Source organism: Thunnus maccoyii, chromosome 24, assembly GCF_910596095.1.
Source record: "Thunnus maccoyii chromosome 24, fThuMac1.1, whole genome shotgun sequence".
Classification (NCBI taxonomy): Eukaryota; Metazoa; Chordata; class Actinopteri; order Scombriformes; family Scombridae; genus Thunnus; species Thunnus maccoyii.
In genome coordinates, this window is record NC_056556.1 from 14,517,885 (window position 1) to 14,542,851 (window position 24,967).

Genomic DNA, 24,967 nt, shown 5'->3' on the forward strand with positions numbered 1-24,967 from the left:
ATACAATAAAACAGGGCTCCATAGTGGGTTGGATAAAACCTGTAAATATAGAGTGTCTTTAATACCATGATAGGAATCTGTATTCAGCATGTTACTCAGCCCTACCTGACATACATTTATGTAACGGCTCATATCACAAACACCACGTCACACATCTCCCTCTCGCTTTGATCTCTTGAAAGCATTGAGAGGTCTATAAGTAGCCCACAAGCCTAAGTGCTATGAACTCCACTTGCATAATCAAGCATGGCTGTATGACTGTAAAGTATGAACACTGACAGACACAAACATACACACAAACATGCAAGTATGCATGCAAATACACACGCACACACTTTTCCTTTTGCACTCTAATAATTCAAAGCATGCATCCATATTCATAGGTCACACCAACTCTTCTGAACCTGCCTGTCGAAAAAAGATCAATGGAAATTCAAAACAAGGGCTTTATGAAACAAATATCAAACAGCAGCTGCAAGCTTAACATTGCATTAATGCACCTTCTAACCTGTTCACAGTTCTTTTCATGGATGATCTCTGACTGTGCACTCTTTTCCTAAAAAAAAATCAAATGCCAGGGTGCCCTTGAGCATGACACATAATCCTGTGGTTGCACAGCGGCCAGCAGCAGAGAACTGCTAAGTTCTCAGTTGGGACACTGTGGTGCCATAATAGGGTTTTTAACACATAGAGTTAACTTGACACTGGGAAACATCTGAGAACGTTTTTGACCGAGATTCAGTTTTTCGCACATTGTGGGGAGTGTTAGTCATTTGGATGTCCCAGAAATTGCACATTATCACTCTCACAGCATAAATAACCTCACTTTCTACACTGTGGTATGAAACACAGTGAATAATTACACCTGGAATTAATTTAGAGGACATTTAAAACTGAAATTCTCTGTATCTTTCTTATTAACAAACATGTTACGTTATGCTGGCATCATGGATGAAGGCAAGGACAGAGAAGCTACAGACATATGACAATGTGTTTTCAGTGCAAGGCAGAACCTACCTGAGGCCGTAGAGAACGGTTCCGTCTGGATGCAGTCGGATCATTCGGTTTTTGACGGTGACTCCGTGGACAAAAGACTTCTTGTCGTTGAGGAAGTATGTGTCTGGGACCCAGAGCTGGTCGGCAACCCTGTTATCCAGGGTTAAGTTGAGGGGGATTCCTACGTAGGCTAGACGCTTGTCCCTCCAGTACTGTTGGAAATACATGGTCAACGTGTAGTCCTACAAAGACAGACAGAGGAAAAGAGACTTTTTATTACCTATTCTATTAAGTAGATTCTTAAATTACAGATACATACATGTATACTGCACAAATACACACGATTTAAATCTCAAATTTAGCAAGTTTTACACCAGCTTTACTGCACAGATGAAGCAAGCTGCTGCAGACCTCAAAAGCAAACATTAACAGCTTTGAAATATTTGCTCTGCCCATTCCCCTACTGTTGATGCTCCTAATATTTATGTGACATGACACAGCATCCTACAAGCTGGAAGGAGTGTGAGCCAACTGGTTCACACGCTGCAGCCAAAATTCTCAGATGTGCCTTTGCCCTCCCTTCTGGAATACAGTAACGGATACAGCAATGTGCCATTGTAAAACAGCGAGTGGGCAGGCTGACTCATGTAGCTGCAGCTTTAGTGGAAAAGTTCATAGAAAATTTTCGCCTAATATGTCAACATTTTTCTCTCCCTTAGTAGTGTAAGCACAGTGAGGCTCAGAGTTGAACTTTAATGGCACCCAAAAGCTTTTTAAACATATGTTTCCTTTCATTTAATTCAAGTAGGCTGACTCTTGAGCATTAGAGGACATTATTTTTCCACTAAAATAGAGTAAATTAATGGCTGCTTTTTTTATGCTGTTTCATTGTATGCCAAACTACTTTTATTTTGTCTCCATCGAGGACCAAAAATGGAAATATGTGCCTTAAGCAACACTTTATTGTGCTATCCTCTGAGATCTTATGTATTTTGATAGTCTAATATGTATTTTCCCATTTCACAAATGCGATCAAAATCAAAGACTGTATCTCTAAGGAGCCATTGCTGTATGCAAGAGATTCACCACTTCCTGTATGTAGTCTAAGCTCCGTAAACTGCTGAAGCTGGTTGTTAAAGCGGGAATATAACTTTTGAAAGAAGAAATAAAACATTCTTCATCATGCAAATGGAATACTGAATAGATAAGCATTAAAACACACTCGTGCTCAATTAAATACACTCTCAGGTTTTGTCATTACAGATTTACTTTGCATGACCAGTAGCTTTTGCCAAGTCAATTCTCTGACTTAATGAATCTTTTTTACTTGTGTTGCTGTGACCCCATGTTTTAGCATTTACCAATATCCCTCAACAGCGACTTGCTGCCAAAGACGACTGTGCTCAAAAGACAGTTACACAAGCTCACTTTAAACTGAACTGGTGGATCCTTTGCTATTTGGATACTGCTGACCACGACTGAACCTTAGTGTTTATTTTCATTTTATGTTTGATTTATTTTTCATGCCAATTTCTGATTTGTTGTGGTAACCTAATGTTGTGGGTTTTGAGTAATGATCATTGATTAATCTATCTATAGATTTTTAGCCAAGCTAGTGGCATGGCTCTAGGGATGCAAATGTCTATCTGTCCATCCTGGAAAACTAATGACATTCCCATCAACCTCAGCTGTGTTGTGTTTGGTGCTAAGCAGCAAATGTTAGCTATGCTAACAGACTAAACTAAGATAGAGAACCTGGTAAATATTACCTGCTAAGCACCAGCATGTTAGCATTTAGCTCAAAGTGTCACTGTACAACCTCAGAGAGCCACAAGCATGGCTCTTAGTCTTGCTTGGATGAGCTCATGTTGTTTATTTGGTAAAACTGAAATGTCGAAAAAAATGATTGAACTTAATGTGCAAGAATAAAGAACAAGCTTATAGACTGTCATTATCAAAAGGTTCAACCATGTAGAGCACAAACATCTGTTTTAGTTATCAGTTTTACCACAGATAGAGAAAAAAGGTTGAAACACTAGTTCTGCTTATGCTATTTGTGTTTCTTGACAGTAGCCTGACATCAGACAGCTGACTAGCTAATGTTAGCTACGCAGCCAATTAGAATCCCCACATTCTCAGGGCTTCTCTTGCTAACAGTTAATCCCTCAACAGCAGGAAACCCACAGTGCATTAAGTGTGCAGTCTTTTTTCAGTCTGTCTCTCTTGTACATTAGATGTGACCATTAAATTCACTACGAGGTAGCCAGAGCCAGCTAATCACCAGGAGTCGGAGACACCTGGAGTCAAAGTTTTTAGTCATGACTTAAGATGGCTAATGTAGCTTGATTTTGACTATGTAGACATTTAACACACTGTGGAAAGACAAAAAAATCATCAAATTAATTCAATATATCACCCAACAAGAATTGCTTAAAGATCCCCTCCAGACATGTATTAAGATATAGGCTGTATGAATACTCTGCTTGGGACAATAATATTTCTGATATGGTTTTTCCACAGAAAGGTATAGCCTAATTACTACTTTAAATTCCTTATAATTGCCTCTATTCCTTCTCCATTAACAATCCAGAATCTATCAATGTGTAAGTATTTTTCATTTCAGAGGTTTAACTGCTGGACACAAAATATCTCCTACTTCACTGTTAAGTCCATTCTCAGTGTTTGTGCATTGGAGGCTTTAAGTTTCCACGTCACACTTGTGTAAGTTGAATATTGGCTCCAAACTAGTTGTGATGTCATAAATCCTGCTCATAGGCCCACCCCCAAAAATCTGATTTTCAGTGAGCACAGAGAAAATGTCCACTTTTGGCAGATTAATGTGAAAACAGCCTTCTAGTGTCAAACACTGCACATACATCATCCTGTACAGTGAAGCTCAAACATTCAACCGTAGGAACAAGAACAAAAACATATTTTTGAGTGGAGGAGGACTTTGAAGTCCAGCCATAAGGATACTATTAGTCTTGAGGAATAAAACATTTTTAGGACAGTTGTGTAAGAAAATAGGACGCTAAGCAAGTAAATCTTTTTGTTTTGTCTTTATTCAAGTAGTATTTGACCAGAGCAGAGCTGGCTGCGGCGATAGAGGACAGAGCCCCTCCCTCCTTCCATCCACATCACATAACCCACTTACCCAAGCTAACATCTCTCCCTCTCTCTCCTCTGTTTCTGTTTTTCTCTCAGTCTGCCTGCACCCCTCTCTTTCTCTCTCTCTCTCTCTCTCCGGGCAATGCCATGATCTCCCCTCTGCCCGCTGTGGCGTTGAAATGAAACCAGCCCGCACCAAGCTGGCACTGGCAAAGCACACATGTCTTTTTGGTGCCGCAGTTTTCCGGTTCACAACGAACGGATATAAAAATGTATTTCAGCAATACTGTAATGACTCTCTATAACCTTCATGTGTGTTACAGTTGTTACATAACCAAAATAGTTATTTGTCTTTTTGCCCCTCATGCACAATCTCAAGACTGTGTTACTAAATGCTTACAAAACACTCGGAGGTTTTGAATTTTCATGAGACGACTTAAAAATAGAATGAAATGAAATTATGCGAGGCTCATAATAGAGTCATGGGTATAGGTCTGATCCTGTGCCGCTGTATGGTAATTATTCATTCCTTTCTTTTTTTACTGATACTTCATATTAAACGAATGTGTTTTCCAGGTTTGGTTAGCACACAGAGATATGAACAGGGAAGATCTTAGTCAGCACAGGATACAGATTGGTCACACAGCATGAGGAGGAAAGCTCATTGGCACTGAGCCATAAATGTATAGTGGTGGAACCATGGCCCGTTTGGTAGCCTGCAGCCGCCAAACGAGGAAGCAAGTCTGGTTGTGGGGCTCGATATTACTACCAATGATGTGAAAGGAAAGAAAATTATATCTAAAATAGTAACAATAATGTCTAAGCAGTCTTTAAACCATGACATAGCAGGGACTACTTTCTCTGACTCCACAGGATACACAGCTATGGTGGAAGAATACACTGTAGCTCATAAAAAAACACTAAGAATGTATTGCCAAGCTTAATCCTCTTGTCTATAACAGAGCATTGCATCTGATAATCCAGTGATAGCATGAGGTTGACTACTCTTCTGCTCCTGTAAGTGATAGCAAAATAAATCCTTGTCAGTTTCTAGGGTTTTGTGACATACAGGGTGATAAGCGCTATCAGTCATAGTTCTATTAAAGTGGTCAATGTGGATTGATCACAGCATGTGGTGGGAATTAAATTTCGCTGTATGAATAAGTACCGTAGACTTGCCTTCCCCCTCTCCTCCATTATCACTGTAACTTTACCCTCCATCAAACCCGACGAATGACTAATGTCTCTTTCACACTGCCTTGTTTTGACCCTTATCACATCACTTCTCCTCCTCCCGCTCTCTGCTGGAGCTCTACCCCCCCACCAACCACCCCTCCCTCCTTCCTTCTTCTGTCTCTCCCCGAGTGGTATCGCACTTTAGGTATGTATTTCCATCTCCCGCTAGAGAGTCAGCAGGTGGGCAGCCCAGCGTGTGCGCACACGCCTCGTAACACATAAATGATTTAAATTAACCATACAGCCTGTACAAACACACGGCCAAGGAATCCTCATCAATGTTTCATACAGACAATCAAAATGAATTTCAGATGAGTGAGGAGCTTTCTAGCTTTGCATTACCTGCCCTGAAACTTTTTTTTTTTTTTTTTTCTTTAAGAGAGAGGTGGGCTCAGATTTTCTATGAACTAGGACTGTATGGATTATGAATTATTGACAACTCCCCCATTCCCTACAACACATCAATTCCCAATTCACACAGCTTTATCACTGCTGTTTGGTTATTAGCATATGTTTTCAGCAGAGATAATGACAGTGACCAGTGGAAATGATTTCAAGCAAGCCTCAATTATTCAATAAACTCGACTGGATAATCACTTTCATTCAGGGTGTGTGAGAATTCAGATAAGCAGAGTTTTGGCTGTGAACTGACCCATATTCAATTTAATCTCTCTCTCTCTCTCTCTCTCTCTCTCTCTCTCTCTCTCTCTCTCTCTCTCTCTCTCTCTCTGCAGCACTACCACACTGACTGCTATGTCGTGATACCACTAGTATCTAGGAAATATCCTGCTAACATTGTTTGTCACATGGCATATGTTCTCTGTCCCCGGCATATGCTGCTGTTTTATCAACAACTAGCTCTGCCTCGTTATCATCATCATCATCATCATACACTACAGCGCAACAGAACAGAAGAGGAAATGTGTTAATAAACCGAAGAAGAAAAAAAAAAAATTACATCTGACACATATCAAAGGCGCTCTGCTCAACAGCAACATGAAAAATAAATGATCGCAGCTCTGCAAGTTTCCCCCGACTTAACTTCCCCGTTTTTGCGCGGGAGAGAAAAACGGTGATATGATATGTAATCACCGTGTACTCCATATGAACCCCTGTTCACTAAAGCAATTTGAGTCACTTCAATGTAATTTCAGAACGTTCCCTCGGGATGGCCCTGAGGCGGTATACCACCGCAGTGCGGGGGAATCCCTAACAGAGTGCCTGTCCCCCTCCCCTTCTGCTGCTATAGAATGGTAAAAATAGCACTGTCCCTTATTGAGAGCAAACAACAGGGAGGTGATTGAATTGGGCTTTTCCTCCTAAATGACAGCAATTGCCTTCAATATATAGGATAATTTCCTCACTGTCTAATATTTCATGATGTATTGCCTCATAACAAGGAAAGAGAAGGCGAGAAAAAAAGAGACACAGGGAGCCAACACTTGTAAATGTACACCATTTTTCTCTTAAATGAACAAAGCTACAGTGACAAACTGTACACAATCTTTACTTTTTTTATAGGCGTATATCATATTCTTTTCCCTCAAAGTCATCCTCCACTCAAAAATGTATTTTGCTTTTTGTCTCTTGAATGCTTGACCTTCACTGTGCAGAATGATGTATGTGCAGAGTTTGACACTAGAAGGCTGTTTTCACATTCATCTGCTGAAAGTGGAAAGTTTCTCTTTGCTCACTGAAGAGCTCAGTTTAAAGTGAGTACCTACGAGCACCATTTGTGTTCATCACAGCTAGTCTGGAGCCAATCGTGGGCCAGTATTCGACTTAAACGATGTGGAAACTTGAAGCCTCCAGTGCACATACACTGAGAATGGACTTTTCAGTTAAGTAGGAAACATCTTGTGACAAAGAGTTAAACTTCTGAAATGAAAAATATGTGAATGAGGTCCCAAAAGTTTGTCATATGCTTAAATAATAGATGCACTTAAAGAAGACAGAGCTCGAGATTTCACAGATCTTTTGTTTAGGGAGAAATATCCAAAATCGGGCCTCAAAGGAAGAAGCAGTAGATGATTATCTGCTGCTCCAATCAGTGACTCACGGTGTCTACCCAAACCAAAGAAACAGACCTTAGGCCTCAAGAACCACTCGTACAAACAGATTTGCTCTTAAGAGGCACCTACAAGTGATTTAAGAGAACTTTTCTCACATTTAGAATTTTCTTTCAGGTTCAAACGAAATTCACAAGTGCCCCAGACCTGTTGTAGGAGTCATGTATAGATAGTGTGACTTTATCTAAAGCTGGAAAAAAATGTTTGACTTCAGAATAATGAGGCTTTAGTCTGAATGGGTTTGGAGTTTTTATATGTTATAAAAATTCAATGACATTAAAGTTCTGGCACAGAAACTTCTACAGTTCAGTAGCTGTCAGAGAAAGTTCTCTCAGTCTGACAGCAGTCTCAGGGTCTTTACGCAAGTGGCTGTCAGGGGGAAGATGCTCTGTTTTAACACCGCAGTGTAACATCACCCACTGTTGTTAGCCTAATGTTCTTCCTTGTAGTGTCTGCATGATTTTGTCAGCACTTCCTCTCAGCACGGACCAATTTGCCTTCTAAAGATGACTTTTAGCATCCTTCTTTATTCCTGTCAGAGTACGATGCTGCTCTGATGACACGTCATTGGCGGCCATATTGAAATTTTCAAATTTTCTAATTCATTATGTTTTCTTTTGCTGATTTCGGCAGTGTGAAGTTCCTCATTTTACTCGTGCGTAACATTTTATGTGAATGATATTTTCCAACAAACGGAACAAAACAGGTCACCTTAGAATAATACAAAAATATTCTTGCACGAAACCCAGCGTGGATCTCACGTATATGATGCTCCTGAATATGATTCTCACTATTCCAATCATTTTGATTCTCTTATAATACAACAATCAACAATAATCAAGAGTGGCTTTTCCTTCATATCATTCCAGCGGGGCTCTTTACTCTCCTTCTTAAACCTCATATATCTGCTGTCTCCATTACAGTAAGTGGAATCAGACTTATGACCTTTTCAGTAACACCCATCATAAATCAAGTTCATAGTTCACCTGCCCCTTTTTATTTGCTACAACATAACGGCTGCTTGAGTGGCACCGAGAAAGGAAAGGAGGCCGGCGCCTGTCAATTTTAGATCCCCCAGGCCAACACATGCAGTGTCTTAAAGGTGTATGCAGCTCTGAGCGAGGCTATTATCATGCAGACGTGAAGAGCAATAAGATCGCTGTAGAGTTAGGATCAGTAGAACGGGGTAAAAATCATGAGTCCTTTCATTGGGTTGACACTGCAAACCAGGAAGTGCCCGCTCTGCTTATTCTAAATCTTAGTGATCATCACTTCATCCTACAGCGCGCTCTCTCCTGAGGCCAATTACATTCCATCAGGCAGGAAGCCGGATGCCGGATAAAAGACATGCGGGTATATTAAGCCACACTCAGAGCACAAAGAAAAGACATGCTCTTTTTGCATTGCTGGAAGACCTATATAAGATAATTAGGGTGACATAGTTAGTGCATTGGCAATGTCTGATTCCAAGATGTATTTTATGCAGGAGGGCATGTGGTTACCAGGTTGTGTACTTGAAACCGAATGAACCTTAACGTCTAATAAAATCATCCTGATGTCATTCAGCAGAAATCCACATGCATACATGTATCTCAGTTACACTCATCAAGGCGAACGAATCAAAGAGAAGCTAGTTCGTGAGCTTGTTGTGCTGTCTTTTGGGAGCCACTGCAAAAAAAATCTAAAAAAAACAAAAAAAACAAACAAACAAACCCAGCAGCAGGAACATTTGGAGAAAGAGAGCGATCTTTTCACCTCTCCATAATGACAGATTTTTTTTTTTTCCTCTTTGACACCCACACACAGCCGTGGGTGTATGGATGACTAGCTTGTTCAGCCTGTTACTGCAACTATATCCACAGTGCAAACTCTGACCATTTTCCCCTGTGTGAGGAGCTCTACCTTCATTGTGCTGTAATTTAATTTCCCCAAATTATGATGACTTTCACGTGGCACAGATAATGGACTGGAAGGCCTCGATAGCTCTTACGGCAGCAGAGAATCACGCCTGTTTGTCCATTTCGGCAAGAGACGCTCACGGTAATGAAAACACACCTACACAAAGTGCCCTTATTTTGCACTTAAACTTTCTTAATAATAGTATTTTTCAAAACACATTACAGTGCAGACAACACTACGCTGTGATGCTTTCATTTCCACCTCCAAACCTTCCATTAAACCAATTGTCCAATATCAAAAAAACCTTTTAAAAACCCTGATAGGACTGCAAAACAGCACTAACAAGTGACACCTTCTCAGGTGATCCATTCTTAAGTGTACAGCTAGTTTCCAAGTAAGCACTGCCTCAGCACACACATAATCTATTTTGCCTTGCTCTGATCTTGTCCTAGTATGTGTTTCTCATCAGCAGAGGCCCCCGGCACACCACAAACAAACCTCAGAGGTAATTAGTGCCTTTCTCAGACGCTTTAGCATCTGCTAGTGCAGGAGCTCTCGCACCACGAAGACGTCGGGAGTAGCAGAAGCTGACTTTGTCGACCTGCCCCGCCAGGTGGATTCTTGGACGAGCCAGATGCTTTATTCACTTGCTGGGGTATTTCGATCAGCTACCACCTCCTCTCTCTCTCTCTGCGTCTCTCGTTTCACTGGATTTCTCAGATCTTTGATCCTTTGCTTTCTCTGCTCTTTTCTGTATCACTCAGTCACTCAATAAATCTTTAGATCTAATAGTTCTCCACTTCTCTTTATTCCTCACTCTCTTGATCTACTGATTGCACTAGTGCAATGTCCAGTAAAATTCCCAGGGCTCATAGTGCTGCAAGAACCACCTTCTACTGGCTTGGGTTGATGAAATGAACTCCCACTACACATCAAATAAATCCAGAGTATAGATGTGTATAGGAGTCAGGGGAATATATAATGTGAGGCAGCAAACAGAGATCCACTTAGGAATTAATCATCAATAGTGAGTATGAAGGGACTGTACACAAATTATTGGGGTGAGGAAGGGGGTGAAGACACACCCCAGTGTTATTAATATTTTCTTTGGACTTCCCTCTCAATATCAGAAAACTAAAATACTGATTGCTGCAACTAGTTTCACCATTCATTATTTAATAATTATAATACAGACAAACTTAATATAGCACATTTAAGTTATTATACTGTCTGTCATGATGCAGACTAAAGTGAAGGAGAATACGACTATTGGTAGAGAGAACATTTAATCAGTAATATCCATGAAGATTTACATGTTGGTCCTGTTAGGTGGTTGAAACGGAGACAGGATTGTGCACACTAAAGCCATCACTGGTAACTAATAGTAGTAGTAGTAATTAATCCTGCATGGGAAGGCTAAAATATAAATTTGGGGTGAGAAAAAACTTCAAGGATGCTTTTCTACTTTCAAAAAAGTCAACCATTCCTTCAGCAAAAAGAAAAGAACATAATCTTCCCCATTTTCTCACCTCCTCTCCTCACTAATAATTTTTGTACAGTCCCTAATAAAGCACTTAACCCATTACAAGAACCAATCAGTCTTTTACATTCCCTTCAATACAGACTGCACATTCATATGCATGCACATATATTACCTTGTAATACCTGTGATTATTGACTCACACTCATTTGCTACACCTCAACCTTAAACCCCACATTCGATGCCTAACCTTTACCCTTTGTACTGATTTATCTGTCACTTTGTTAACCTAATGCTCTTTGACTTAACCTTAACCTCACCCCAGCTCCCAAAATTAACCACCCTTCTCTTAACAAGGTCATCAGGTGCTTCAATTTTGTCTTGGTTTTCTACAACAGTGAGTAGATTTTGGATTTCTCACACCTTTTACTCACAAATTACACTTTATATGCTTGTGTTGTGTTGCATTCTTTCTTTTTCTCTTTGTATAATAGAGAGCGTCACATCAAGCCTGGAATTTAGCGGCATTGTTTCTTCATCTGCAAATCTGTGTTCCTTGTAGAAAAAAAAACATTAAGCAGGATTTCATCATAGCAAGCAGTACTTGTCTCAACAAACCCTCAACTTTTAAAACTGGTTTGCAGATTATGCCCGTGGGTCGCTCCGCTAGACTGATGAAGTGGGTTTAGTAGCTGAAGTTTTATTGAAATGAATGTATGATGGAGCCTATAGCAACTTATTTACGAAAGAAATGGAAAGAGCAGCGTTTGTCGAGGCTCTGCTGTTTAGTGCTGCTCGGTGGATAAAGCATGGCACTGTCATTGTCGGGACAAAAGCACTCATTATCCATTTCCCTCCGGTAACCTCCCCCCCCAAAAAACTGCAGACAGCCCCAGCATTGTAGCTTGCACAAGATGAAAAGCATCCACCAAATGTCAAACACTGGTGCAAAAATAACAAACAGCTTGACCGGTCTTGTTTTGGCTTCAACACTGGATAACAGCCAGAAATTGTTCGTTTAATGAGCGCAGATGCACATGTGCAGTCCCTCGGTGCTTTGGTGGCAATGAGAAATAGACCTAATTAATCATCACTTTAAGTGTGATCTCAGCTGTCTGGCTCCCTGGTTGATCAGCTGCCTTCATACGCTCTGTAGAGAATAGCCTTGTTGGCTTGCTGGTTAATATTAGCAACTGAACTCTTGGCAAACAAAGCTTTTAGCATGGATCATGAAGGCTTGGCTAAAACAATATGCTACAATATGTTACATCACTGCATGATAGCATCCCATGCAACCAAGGGGATATATACTACAAATTTACAACAGCAAATACATTTTGAGAGATGTAATGCCACTTGGAATATGTTTTTATCAACACGATGAGGAAATATTTTGTAAGGAATGATGAGTGGCTGACAAATGAATGTTTTGGTTAAGTTTAGGGAAAGATTGTGGTCTTGGTTTAATACTGAAAAATTAAAAAGCAGGGCTACAACTAAGAATTATTTTCTTTGTCAATTAAACTGCTGATTATGTGTTATGTTATATTATTTAACCTGGAAAGTGCCTCATTGAGATTAAAAATCTTTTTTTTACAGGCCAAGATAGCAACATAGAATAAAACAGAGGTTACAAAACAGGATAAAATATGATGAGAATCATCGAAGGATTAAAAAATGCATAAGTTCAAAAAGATTCAGCAAGATGGTGAAACAAAAGCAATATGTATACCATTAAATATACCATAGTAACGTCAGAAAACAGTGAAAAAAAAGTCCAAATAGCTTGCTTTGCCCAATCAACAGTTCAAAACCCCCAAAAGTATCACTTTACTAGACAAAGAAAAGACAAATCCTCACAAGTGAGAAGCTGGAAGCTCGACTACTCTAAATGTTTCAGCTCTAATTAAAAGTGATCTGAAGCAGGAGACAGTTTACTTTACTAATATCTGACCGAAACTTCAACCTTTCCCCAAAGCCAAAGTTTGTGCATCCAACACTTTGTGCACCCACCATCCACCCTGACCACCTCCTTGTGACTTGTGTGCGGCATAACACTTCCTTAATGTGAAAAATCATTGCCACTAAACATAAACCAGGCAATAACCCAGCAATTACTTGTACGTTACCCTTAAACCATCTTTGTCAAAAGAAATTAGTGGTATAAAAGAATTTGTAGGAGGCAGGGGCGAAGTACAGGGGTGCTTCAACCCAGAGCACTAGCTGGAAAGTCAAAGCTAGAAATCACCTGGTGAAGTAATCGTTGAGTCATTAGCATTGATCAACACCCGCCCACATACACACACACATCCCACCAGACACATAATGATGATTTTCTAATATGGCGCAGGAAAAATCTAGCCTTTTTCCTCTTTTAGTAGATCTGGTCAATAAGGATCAGACATTACATGTGCGGAAAGATTTTCTGTACATTTTTATGTCATGATGCTTGAGTTGACAGTGTGCATATAGGAGAGGTTGAGGAGTAAACTTCTGCATCCCTGACTGATCTAAATTTGACTCCTCATGACTGCAGTGCTTTAGTGACTGTATTGTCGTAAAAGCGCACAAGCTCACCAGCCATCATCTCTAATAAAAGTCATAATGGTTACACCTACACAGGCACATGAAACGTGTCAGCATAGAGGTGTTGATCTGGAATCGGTGTTTGCTGCTTGTGGGTTTTAAAAGCCTGGATCCAAAACCAATTACAACGTCTGCACCTGAGCAGGTCATTCAATCTGCTGCTGGGAGACTTAAAACATCATATTTTCCTGCAAAAAGAAAGGAAATCCAGCTAATGGGGTGAGGCGGTGTCACTCGTTTCCGATGCAATTTGGGTCATCGTCAGCTGATATTTTAAGAACAGCCTGAAAAACAATAGCCTGAAGTTACTTCACTGCATGTGGGTACACGTGTCAACACAGCGTCCGGCTCGCAAATTAGCAAATCCAATCAGAGTTCCCTGATAGCTGTCTGCTCTGTGGGCCTCCTGGGAGGACACTCCTGCACTCCTGAACACTGTTAACTGTGGCTCAAGAGGTTAACAAGCACAGCAAAGTGAGGCTTCCTCCGGCTGTCGGTTATGAAGGTTAAAAAGATTTAAATGTTCTTCAGTGCATGACTTGGAGAGTCTACTATGCGCTCAGTGCATATTTTCCACGCTCTGTGCGTTGCATATGCATCGTATTGATTGTGAAAACACAGTTACAGCTTTCCATCCCTTCTCTCAGTCAGTCGATGCAACTGTCTGAGGATCAGCACTGTTGGAAGCAGGACCAGGAAGCTGCAGTATTATCTTTTATTTTTACACCCAGGCTGAGCTCTCTGTGTATGTAAGGTAACACTGTGCTGCCAGTCTGTGAGATAAATATGTTTTATTGCTTACAGGAAACCCAACCCATCCATCTCACCATCACATAATGGCCTGAAAGGAAAAAAGAAAAAAAAGAAAAACTGGATTCACGTCAGCACTTCCTACTACAGTCAGCCAGCCAGCATACTGTACAGCTAAGGAATCATGTTGTGTGAGTGCCAATACATTTCTGTATCAGCTCAGACAGACATGGGGAGAGGGGCTGCGTGCATTATGCGCTTGAGTAAACACAGAAAAACAGCAATTGTGTGATGGAGATTCACTCACCATGTTGACTTCTGACACCATGTCTATGCTCGCCACGTCTATGCTCATCCCGACTGCAACAGGGGCCCCTGGAAGAGGTTAAACAGCAGAATATGTATATAGGCCTACACCTCTACACCTGACCACAACACTGTGAATGGCGCCAAAAATAAAGCTGCCTACGGCGTGAAGGAGGATTAACGGGGAGGGGGGTAAACACAGCACATACCTCCAAAGTCCGGTCTCAGTCGGATATCATATCCCTTCAGCAGTTTATCCACCGTCTCCTTGACGAAAGACATGTTGCCCGGTTCATTGACGCTGGAATGACATCAAAAACAAGAGCAAAACATCACCTTGACTCCTGTATCAATCAGCCAGGGCAATAACCTTGACTTCACTAAATGACAAAAGCACTCACCTTTTCGCGCAACACACAATCGAACCGACAACCAGCGCGGAAAAGACGCGAAATTGACGAACCCTGTGCAAAGCCAACATCACCTCTTTCTTTTTCTTTTCTTTTCTTTCTTTTTTTTTTTCTTAATTTGTTTCCTTGTTTACAACCACAACAAGAGCGAAGAGCCCTCCCGCCTCAATCAACAGTCGAGACGGTTCCGGACGCTCTTCAAAAATCAGAGTAAATCCATTGATTGCCCAAGAGGAGAAAGTCGGGCTGAGAGGAGGAGGGGGGTGAAAAGTCAGCGGCTTGCTATGGATGGAGTCAGATATGAAATATGGGCTGACATCGCCTCCCTGTCATAAATACTGGCTCTGCTTTTTCCTTTGCCGTCTCTGCCTGTGCAAGAGCATTCAGGAGCTGAAGCGCATATTGATGAGGAGGGTGCGCAGGGATGCTGCTGCTGGTGGCGGTGAAGGCACTCGGCTTGTTCAAATGAGAGATGAAGCCCAACACTTATACACTGTAAAAAATGCCCTCCAGTAGCTGCAGTACGGTCTGTGAAGTGAGATTTTTTTTTTAGCTTATTTTGGAGTGTGTGTTGCCAACAGGGAAAGTAACACACTTTCAATCAACTACTATCAACTTTTCCCATGGTGGTCTTAAATTATAAATATATGTATTTTTCTTAAACTGTCCATTTACAGTGTCAAAAACTGTTTAAAAGGACATTTTCAGGAGTTGCAGGATCCTACAATTCCCATAATGCAGCTCAGTAGCATCTTTTCATTAGACCCTCCATGGCTGGTAAATGTCTTTCAAACTGCACATCCCAAATTATTAATTAAGATTTTCTGTTAAAAGAATGGAAGTCTAATTAATCAAAATAATCCTGATGACATCATCAGGGTTATTTCTCATGACATCATTATAAAAGCTCCCTTCAGAGCCACAGAGGACATTATACAAATGTATGTGTGAAAACAGTGAAGTTCTTCTTCCAATTCTTCTTCTTTTCTTTTCTTTTTTTTTTTTTTTAGATGAACTCATTACTCCATGTTGCTTGATAATTGGACTTTTTTTAGGCTATAAATCTGAAACTGGCAAAAATTAATTGGAATCTAGTCTAATCAAATCACTTTCCCTCCACTAACATTCAACATTTTAGTTCTCACTCCTAGACCAAATTGGCTTGTTAAAATGGACATTTTTTACAGTGCTCCTCACGCCATCTGCGCCAATCCCCTTCCCCTGTGTTTCCTGTAAAAATGGCGGGACCCGAAATATCGAAGAGGGACAGGCTGCATTTATCAACCCATTAATCGATGGTTGTGATTGATCAGCCTGTTAATCGTCTATAATGGCTCCTTTTCCTTATCTAAAATGTGGGGCTCTGCCATCAATTATTTAGGTTGAGAAATATGGGAGTCGATGTTGGAAATTCCGTGGATAATTGGGACCGTGCGTGCACGCGCGCGCACGAGCGAAGGCGCTTGTTAATAAGTAATGTGTGTGTGTGTGTGTGTGTGTGTGTGTGTGTGTGTGCGTGTGTGTGTGTGTGTGTGTGTGTGTGTGTGTGTGTGTGAGTTGTGACATTTCCTACCTGGTGTCATAGATGGCGAACAACTTCTTGTTTCCGTCAACAGCATTCCTGAAAGAAAAGGGCGATAACATCATTAATTATTAAAAAAGAAAAAAACTGGAAACACTGATCAATTAAAAGGCAGGTGAGCGGGCTTATGAACTGCAGTTTTGTTAGGTTTAGTTAATTGATCTGTGTGGTCTGTATAGCTTCTGTTTCTACCCAGTTTTGTAGCCTGCGGTAAACCAGAAATCTGAAACAGTGAGATGCCTGCAGGGCAAATATTGAAAGTCAATTTCCTCTGGGAGACCCCCCCCACTAACCCCCCCACCCTCTCATCATCACCACACACACGCACGCAGACACACACTTGTGCATCTTTTTTTTCTGTCTTTCCTTTTCTCACACACTTGTCCAACCGGTCTGCAGGAGCTGTCCGCACCAGGCGTGGTGCTGAAATCAAGCTCCCGAGGGGACATTACATTTCCCGCAGCTTCCATCCACACACACACACACTGCATCTCCAGACTGATTCAAGAAAGTAGAGGGAGGTTAAAAATCAGACACTAATTACCGTCTACGAAACATGGAACTCGGCTACCCTCTTATGGCAACCGTCAGGACGATAACGAGACTTTATTGAAGAGGACTTGTTTACTGGGAACTTTTGCAGGCACTCATATTAAAACACTGAACTGGCTAAACCAAATAAATGCAGCTTCTCGCTATTTTTGTATTATTTCACACACTAACCCTTGGGAGCAAAATATCTCCATGGGGAGCGGACCACCAACCCCCGTCCACACACACACACACACACACACACACACACACACACACACACACACACACACACACACACAGTTATCTCTTTAACAGAAAAAAACCAGCAGCTCGGCATTATTGTATCTGATTTCTAAGTTTTTTTTCGGCGCCAGGCTGTCAAAGCTCACATTTTATTGTTGTATGCCAGTGATTCCCAACCAGGGTTTGGCAGGTGCCAGGGAATACACGGAAAATTGCAGAGTAGCTCCAAAACTAACACCTGAAAGTGAGGTAGTAAGGGAATAACGGGTGAAATTATGTAAACGTCATGTATAAATGGTTGAAATGGCTATGTCTTAAAATATATATAATATCAACACATTTGGAACAAACAGGTGGTGTTAATACTTGAATTCATCTGACAGGGATGTGGGGGTACGTCAGGCAAACAAGGTTGGGGGCCACTGGTGGCCTCACTTACAGAAAAAAACGTCATCTTTGCTGTTGGATTCAGCAATAGGGTTTAAAAAACCCACACCTGATTTTGTTAACATCTGCCTTCCCCCCTAGTTGCACCGCCAGTGCGCCTCCTCCTCCCAACCCACCAATGGGGAGCACCTATAATAAAATGATTAACCTCCATTGCAGCACTTCATTCTCTCGCACCGGCAGTAGGCGGTATACTGTAGCAAAAGAGACCGAAAAAATGTGGAGTGACTCCAGTCTCCTCCGAGGCTGGCGGACAAGACCGAGGAAGCAGCCCGTGTGATGCTGCTGCAACACCTCTGGAGGCGATGCAGGAGACGCGGTGCAGCAGGCAGTAAAGAAGGGAGGCGGTGTAGCCAGACAGACTACTACAACACCGCCTGATGGGGATCCGCTGATTGAGAAAGAGAGAGAGAGAGAGAGAAAGAGAGAGAGAGAGAGAAACAGCCCATGGTGGAGAGGCTAAAGAGAAGAAGGAGGGGAGACAACCGACACGAACGGGGATTAGGTGATTGAACCCAGTTTCTACACCGCCGACGGAGACCCCCAGCCTCCAGTCGCTGCTGCTTGGGGGGGAAAAAAGCCAAAAAAAAATAAACCCTGGTGGTGAGGTGATGGATCTGCATTCAGGTACCCCCCTTTTTTTTATCCCCTTGGCTAATTAAACACAGCATGGCAAAATGGCCATAATAGGAAAGAGATTCAATTTCATGTTTTTGGTTGGTGATGGAGAGAGTGGAAAAAGGTGATGGTGGAAGAGAGGGGAGAAGAGGGGAGAGGAGGGGAGGGGGGCTTAGGGGTTGGGGGGGGGGGGTTGGCCCGTGTGAATTGTAATGCGTTGGATGCGAATTGAAACGCAGTAGAAGCTTTACACAATAGGGACATACTGCAGGAAACAATTGAAGTCTTGTCTTTATGTTTGCCTTTAAAGTGTGTGTGAAGACTGTGAGTTGGAGATTTGTAAGAGTTGCAGATTGCAGCCTCATTGAGCAGAGATTGTCCCGCCGCTTGATTTACTGATTCCTATAATGGTCTGCCTCTGTATGCAGCGGGGTGAAGAGTTTCTTTGTGTGAGTTGAGGTGCCTTTCTAGGATGTCTTCTAGTTTATTTTGTTTAAAACAGAAGGTTAGTTCAACATCAATATTTTTCTGCATGATGGTGATGATTTTAGTGATGCAGTTTTGTTCTTTGTTTGTTTCTCTCTGTATGTGGATGTGTGTTACAGCTCTAAACAACAAAGTGAGCAGGATTTCAGCCATGGCACGGCTCGTCCTCTCCCTCCTGTTCCTGTGTGGATGCCAAAATAGGTAAACTAAAAGCTAAACATACAGTATGTGAAGATGTTTTTGAACATATAGGAAAGAAATGTCAAGCTTTAAAGTGGTTCTTTCATTTAAACATGCAACATACCCGCTAAATAAACAACTTAAAGACGCAGCTTTGCATTTTTTTAAAAGCAAAATGTATTAAAGTTGCTATTTGTGAAAACCTATTCAGTCATAAGTGTAAGTTGCAATCAGTGATCTGCACTATTGTAAATGAAATGCTTGGATATTCTTATACTTTTTTTGCTGAGGATTCCTGCCAGCTCTGCCTCCTCTTTGTGATTGATCGCATATCCGAGCTGCACTCTGCTCCACCACTGCTTAAGTGGCTGTCCTGCACTCAGGAAAAGCAAAGAGATCTTTGGCAATGCTGTCAGTAAATCATAGGAATAGTCCACTCTCATCTGAGTAAATCAATGTCTTTTAGGATCACACACTATGTTCTAATCCAGCTCTTAACCTGTTTTGGATGTATATCTTTAATACCTGAGCATGAGCACAGTGTTTTGTGCCATAGAGGCTGTGTTCATCCTCAAGACATAAAGCTTCTTGCCATATTTGGTGGAGAAGCTCATTTATTTAGATCACATGTCAAAGCCTTAATTATCTCTACTGGTGGTTGTAAGCTGTATTTATGTTCAATAATTAATTGCAACAAGCCTGTCCTTAATGCAATAAGCTAATTAATCACAGCAACCATGTCATGTTTGATGTCCTGCAGAGAATGGTCTACTGTTGTTTCTCCTCATAGTCTCTTTACTCTTGTTTCCTTTCTTTGTCTCCTCTCCTGTCCTCTCCTAGTCTCTGTCAGTCCACCTCAGAGGCTCAGAAGGAGGCAGCCGCCAACGACAACAGCACCGTTTTCACCAGGATCCTGGACGGGCTGCTTGACGGTTATGACAACAGGCTCCGGCCGGGTCTTGGAGGTTTGTTGGGGACAATTCCTTTCCCCTTATTTTACCATTTTAGCATTGCAGATGCAACATTCAGAGCGCTCTACTACAGGAGGCCCATATTCCCGTTGCGATTTCATGCACTGATTCATGGGAAATGCTGGGCGACCGTGCGAGCAGATGTGGAATTTGCTCCCGTGTCAGCTAAGGTGAACACACACACATGTTGATCACGTCTGATGTCGTGTTTCCTTCTGAGGATCATGAATTTCGGTCTGTGCTTTGTACGCCGCCATGCCAGAGAGAGTAAAATCAATCAAGCCATCTTCTGCACAGCCTGATTTCAGTGTGCTGTGTGTGTTTTATACATGCTCTTCACCCTGGCAACAGGAGATAACCTTGAGAGCTGAGAAATTGCCATTCAAAGATGGAGATTTCTTTTTCTGAGAGGCTATTGAAATGAAAGCTTTTCATTTTTTCCTTTTTCGCTATCCCTGACTCCATCCCTACCTCGATCGCTAATGGTGTGACTCTTACAGCATTCATTCCCCTGATTTCTAACCAGCTCTTTATTTTGGCTTAATAACATTGGTCCTCATTCCACTTTGTTTCCTACATTCGTACAGAGCAGTACTTGTCCCGTAATAGGAGGAACTGAGGCTTTTTTCATACCAAATGCCTGATGTGTCATGGCAAAAGCCTGCTCTCACATCCTGGTAACGGTTGCTATCCTTGACAAGAGGGGCCTATAAATACATACCAGAAAAACATTCAGGCCTTCATTCAGCATTCAACAAGCTGCTCTCCACAGCACGGCCAATTCTGGTTTGCCAGGACTAAATTTATATGCATGGCGGAGATTTTGTCGGCTTTGTTGGTACAAATGACAGAAATAACGTCCTACCTTTTTCACATCATGCTCACAAGAAATGCATTGTGAAGAAATGATGCAAGTACATGGATTCGTGTGAATATTGAGTTTAGTCTTTGCTGGAAACACGATGTGGGGTTTTGAATGCCAATATTGATGCTGAGCACTGATTTCATTGATCAGTATCTTTAAACTTGACCATTTGCATGCCGTCAAGTTATAAGCAACCAGTATTTCCTTCCTAATTTTACATTGCCAAAGTGTAAAAGCCTCTGCAACTACAAGTAGTCGATTAATAGATTAGTGGATTAACAGAAAATGAATCTGCAACTATTCTGATAATTAATTGTCATTCTTTATGCATAAAACTCTGAACATTCTCTAGTTCCAGCTTCTCCAATGTAAAGATTTCTTGCTTTTCTCTCTTTTGATGGTTGTAAATTGAATATCTTCTAGACAAGACATTTGGACTCATTATTGGACTCTGGGTAACTGAGGAAGATATTTTTCACTATTTTACAGACTAATCAATGAATCAATTAATCTAGAAAATAAGATTAATCAATAATACATCAAATATATACAGAAATTTCACAGACATTTTGCGTGGCTGTTGTCAGGGAAGAATGTCCCCAGTATTGATTTAAGAAAAAAAAAATCTGTCCTATACTGGCCCTGTTAAAATTCATTTACGTTACAAAGCTTTTCATTGCCTTTCTTTGACCTCCAACTGTGCTCTCCCAACAGAGAACGTCACAGAGATCAAGACGAATATTTTTGTCACAAGCTTCGGCCCGGTGTCTGACACGGAGATGGTGAGTTCATCCGGAGCAAACACCATAGATACACAAAGACAGACAAACACACGTGTCTCCAAAAGCCATCCAGACAACTGTAGGTATTTTTAGATCGAAACATATATTTACATTTCATGAGACTGGCACCGTTGCTCCTGCTGTTCCTTGGAAGTACAGCCATGTCCTAGTTTGAAAATTGGCTCTTTTTTTGTCCACTTGTAAATGAGATGAAATTAATGCGGATGACTTAAAGCTTGAAGATTTAATGCAATGTGGCTGGCCCATTCCATCTTGTTCCAAATGATTCATCCCCTTATTAAACCATTCTCTTATGAACTTTAAGGTTCCACCTGGATAAGAAAAGGCATTAAATCTCCTCTTTCATTACGTCTTCTGTTCCACCGTGCCGTATCCCTGGTACACTTTGACACAGCAGTGATCAAACTTTCCACTTTCCTATAATTGACTTGAAAAAGGTATTGACAAGGGCACGTGATTGATTAATGAAATGTGGCAAGAGACTTGAATGGTTTTGCGGTCCATAAAAGCTTATATGTCAGTCTGCTAACAGCGTTATTATTCTGTGGGATGGAGTATTGTATTTGTTTCTTGTTCATTTGTTCTTTTTTAGCTTGAAGCTAATCGATATTTCACACACGAGTAGAGTAATGATGGATTTACGCACCGCAGTGTTTGATCACCGTATCCGTAAATCTTAGTGGATTTATGAAGGCATAAAGACTGTAATAGTAAGCACACTGTTTGACCATTTTATGCTGATTGGCAATTGAGTGTAAAGAAACAAGTTAAATTAGCTTTTCTTCCTCAGTGTACTTTCCTTGTAACACTAAATAAACCTCGAAATGTGAAAAAAACATTTAAAGCTCCGTTAGGGAATAATTTTGTGTGAAAGCACAACAATCCTATCAGTCTAAATCAGAAAATTAGGCTGCAACAGTGTTGGGAACCATGAACTGTAACCCAATATAACTTTAGATTCTTGCGTTGGGTAAACACACACCAAAAAAATAGATGATCTGAAATTTATGAGTGAAATAGACGCTCCATCCAAAGGAAGATCTTTTGCCTTTGGCGACCCTTCAGCATCTTTTGGGATAAAATGATAACAGAGCAGACAGACTGGTGGATATGATTGCAGTCATCACATGGCTTCTGAGTCCTAACAGTTACCTCAGATGACTTTAGGGGTAAATGTGCAAAGCTGAAACTTGTGTTTTTCACCTTTTCTAGTAGAACTGTCTAAAATAGACACCTTTCTTTTTTCTGTTTGTCTCAGGAATATACCATAGACGTGTTCTTCCGTCAGAGCTGGAAGGACGAGCGTCTGTGTTTCAAAGGGCCCATGGAGATGCTGCCGTTGAATAACCTGCTGGCCAGCAACATCTGGACCCCCGATACTTTCTTCCTTAATGGCAAGAAGTCCATCGCTCACAACATGACCACACCTAACAAGCTGCTTAGGCTGAAAGATGATGGCACTTTGCTTTACACTATGAGGTAGGTTATAATACAGACGTCATCACAGAAACAGGTGTATTCTTGTGTAGGTTTGGTTTCACAACAACCCTCATTATAAACCTCTTCTGTACCCAAGGTTGGTTGCACCTGTTGGATTTGGATATCTTTATTAATTTCAAATATCATGCAAGTCATGGAAAAGTACATCTCTCTGCACTGTAATGATGTTCAAGGCGCTGTATTTTTACACCAGTATTATGACTCAAAATTCTCAAGTGAAACGAGGACCTCTCGTCCCTACAACATTTATTGGAGGAGAGAGAAAGAAAGGTTTAAGAGTAGCTACATCAAAATAAGGAAAATAGCCAGCAAGGCCAACAGAAAAAAACAATATTACAGCCTTGTGCTTGGAGATAAATACAGTGAGTAGAAATCCTCAGTGTGTGACTCAGACTGCAGGAGAACAGTGTCACCCAGTGGCCGCTCACAGTCATTTGATTTGTCCACATTGCAGTAGGAAAAAGAGAAATAGTAAGTGTTTCATGCATTTCTTTAAAATCTTTTAATTTCTTCTATTGTTTTTATTTTGTTTACTCATATTGAGAGATTATGGAATATAAATCCCAGAATGAAGTGTCTCTTTAAATGTAGGGTTTTGATTAAAAACTGCAGAGGGAGATCATTCATTATGAAAAGCAGCCTCATTGTGAACTATAGTTTTTGGCAGTAATGTTGCAGTATATCAGAAAAAAAGAGGAGAAAGAAATAGGCCAACTCTGAACTCCAGATGGCGATCACTATAAAGTCAAACCACCAGCATTTACACACAAACAAAACAAGGTTAAAATGTGGGGAGAGAATGACATGAAATGAGCCCCTAAAGTAACTCTCGGACATAAAAAAAATTATTGTTTTTGTTTTGTGGAACACCAGCGTAAGCACGAGGACTTGCTTTGACCTTTGGACCAGAGAATTAGAATAATTCTACGCTTAGTGTTTATCCTCAGGAGTTACTGTAGCTGCAGGACTTAAGAGTGACTGTATCACGGATGAGAGCACTCTATCTGATACCAGTGCCACCCACAGGGAGAATAATGCTGGATGGAAGACAGATTATCCATATGCATCCATCCTGACATATATACATATACAAAGAAGAGTGTGTATTTATAGTCGCCTCTTTGTCGCACGCAACAACACTGTAGGTATACAGAAATACACACATCAAGCAGGGTGTCAAACATGTTTTCTGCAGCAATCAGTTATAGTGACACTGAACTTTGACCTTTAAGCTTTACAAGTAAGGGATTGCATGAATGTGAGTGTGAGTGCAGCGTTCATTTCCATATGTGTAATTTTATGGAAATCTATGCATACATACAGAAATGCATATATATATATATATATATGTATATATGACTATGTATGTGTGTGAGAGAGAGAGCTTGTGCTTCCATGATCTAAAAATGGCATCAGATTCCCTGCCACAGTAGAAATGAAGCAGCAGTAGGTTGCTTTTAATCGTCTGATTGTTACAGTACTGTGCTCGTCATTACCAGCAGAGCTTAACCACAGGCAGCACTGATTTTATTTCCTGCATAAACACACACGGACATATACACACACACATACACACACAGGCCATCTGGGTACTTGCAGGTTACAGCTAACTCAGCAGCAGCGGTTTTCTGTTTCTCTTTATGCCCGTTTGCTCTATGTGTTATTACATTTTACAGTTAGTTGTCTTAGAATAAGGATAAAAATATGCACTGGTGGCAATTAGTGTTTTGTATTCAGCCTTCTGTCTATTTATACCCTATTATAGTACTTTTATAGAAAAGTATTGAAGTGGTAACTCTTCCCTTTGCCACAAACTGGGTTTGCACATTTAATGAAGGTGACAAAATATGCAAAATACCATAAAGACGTTACTTATTTTGGGGGTAAAATAGATGCCA

General features: G+C 41.0%; 2 protein-coding genes across 5 annotated transcripts in view; one reads left to right on the plus strand and one right to left on the minus strand.

Annotated features, from left to right (window-relative positions):
• The window catches only part of LOC121892121 (gamma-aminobutyric acid receptor subunit beta-3-like), a 63,963-nt gene that overhangs the window by 23,256 nt on the left and 15,740 nt on the right, over positions 1 to 24,967 (minus strand). The window contains exons 2-5 of one of the 3 annotated variants that reach the window (XM_042404954.1): positions 16,414 to 16,461; positions 14,640 to 14,731; positions 14,432 to 14,499; positions 1,018 to 1,238 (exon numbers count right to left, since the gene is read on the minus strand). In XM_042404954.1, the coding sequence (XP_042260888.1) occupies positions 1,018 to 1,238; positions 14,432 to 14,499; positions 14,640 to 14,731; positions 16,414 to 16,461 (429 nt within the window). Of the gene's footprint in view, positions 1 to 1,017; positions 1,239 to 14,201; positions 14,216 to 14,431; positions 14,500 to 14,639; positions 14,732 to 14,831; positions 15,268 to 16,413; positions 16,462 to 24,967 lie in introns of those variants that run through there. The other 2 variants (XM_042404957.1, XM_042404958.1) reach the window with 2 other exon arrangements.
• Positions 17,511 to 24,967, plus strand: part of LOC121892122 (gamma-aminobutyric acid receptor subunit alpha-5-like) — a 28,260-nt gene continuing 20,803 nt past the window's right edge. Inside the window, exons 1-5 of one of the 2 annotated variants that reach the window (XM_042404959.1) lie at positions 17,511 to 18,273; positions 18,870 to 18,951; positions 19,771 to 19,895; positions 21,481 to 21,548; positions 22,828 to 23,048. In XM_042404959.1, coding sequence (XP_042260893.1) covers positions 18,258 to 18,273; positions 18,870 to 18,951; positions 19,771 to 19,895; positions 21,481 to 21,548; positions 22,828 to 23,048 — 512 coding nt within the window. In that variant the 5' untranslated portion in view covers positions 17,511 to 18,257. Of the gene's footprint in view, positions 18,274 to 18,668; positions 18,714 to 18,869; positions 18,952 to 19,770; positions 19,896 to 21,480; positions 21,549 to 22,827; positions 23,049 to 24,967 lie in introns of those variants that run through there. The other variant, XM_042404960.1, reaches the window with a different exon arrangement.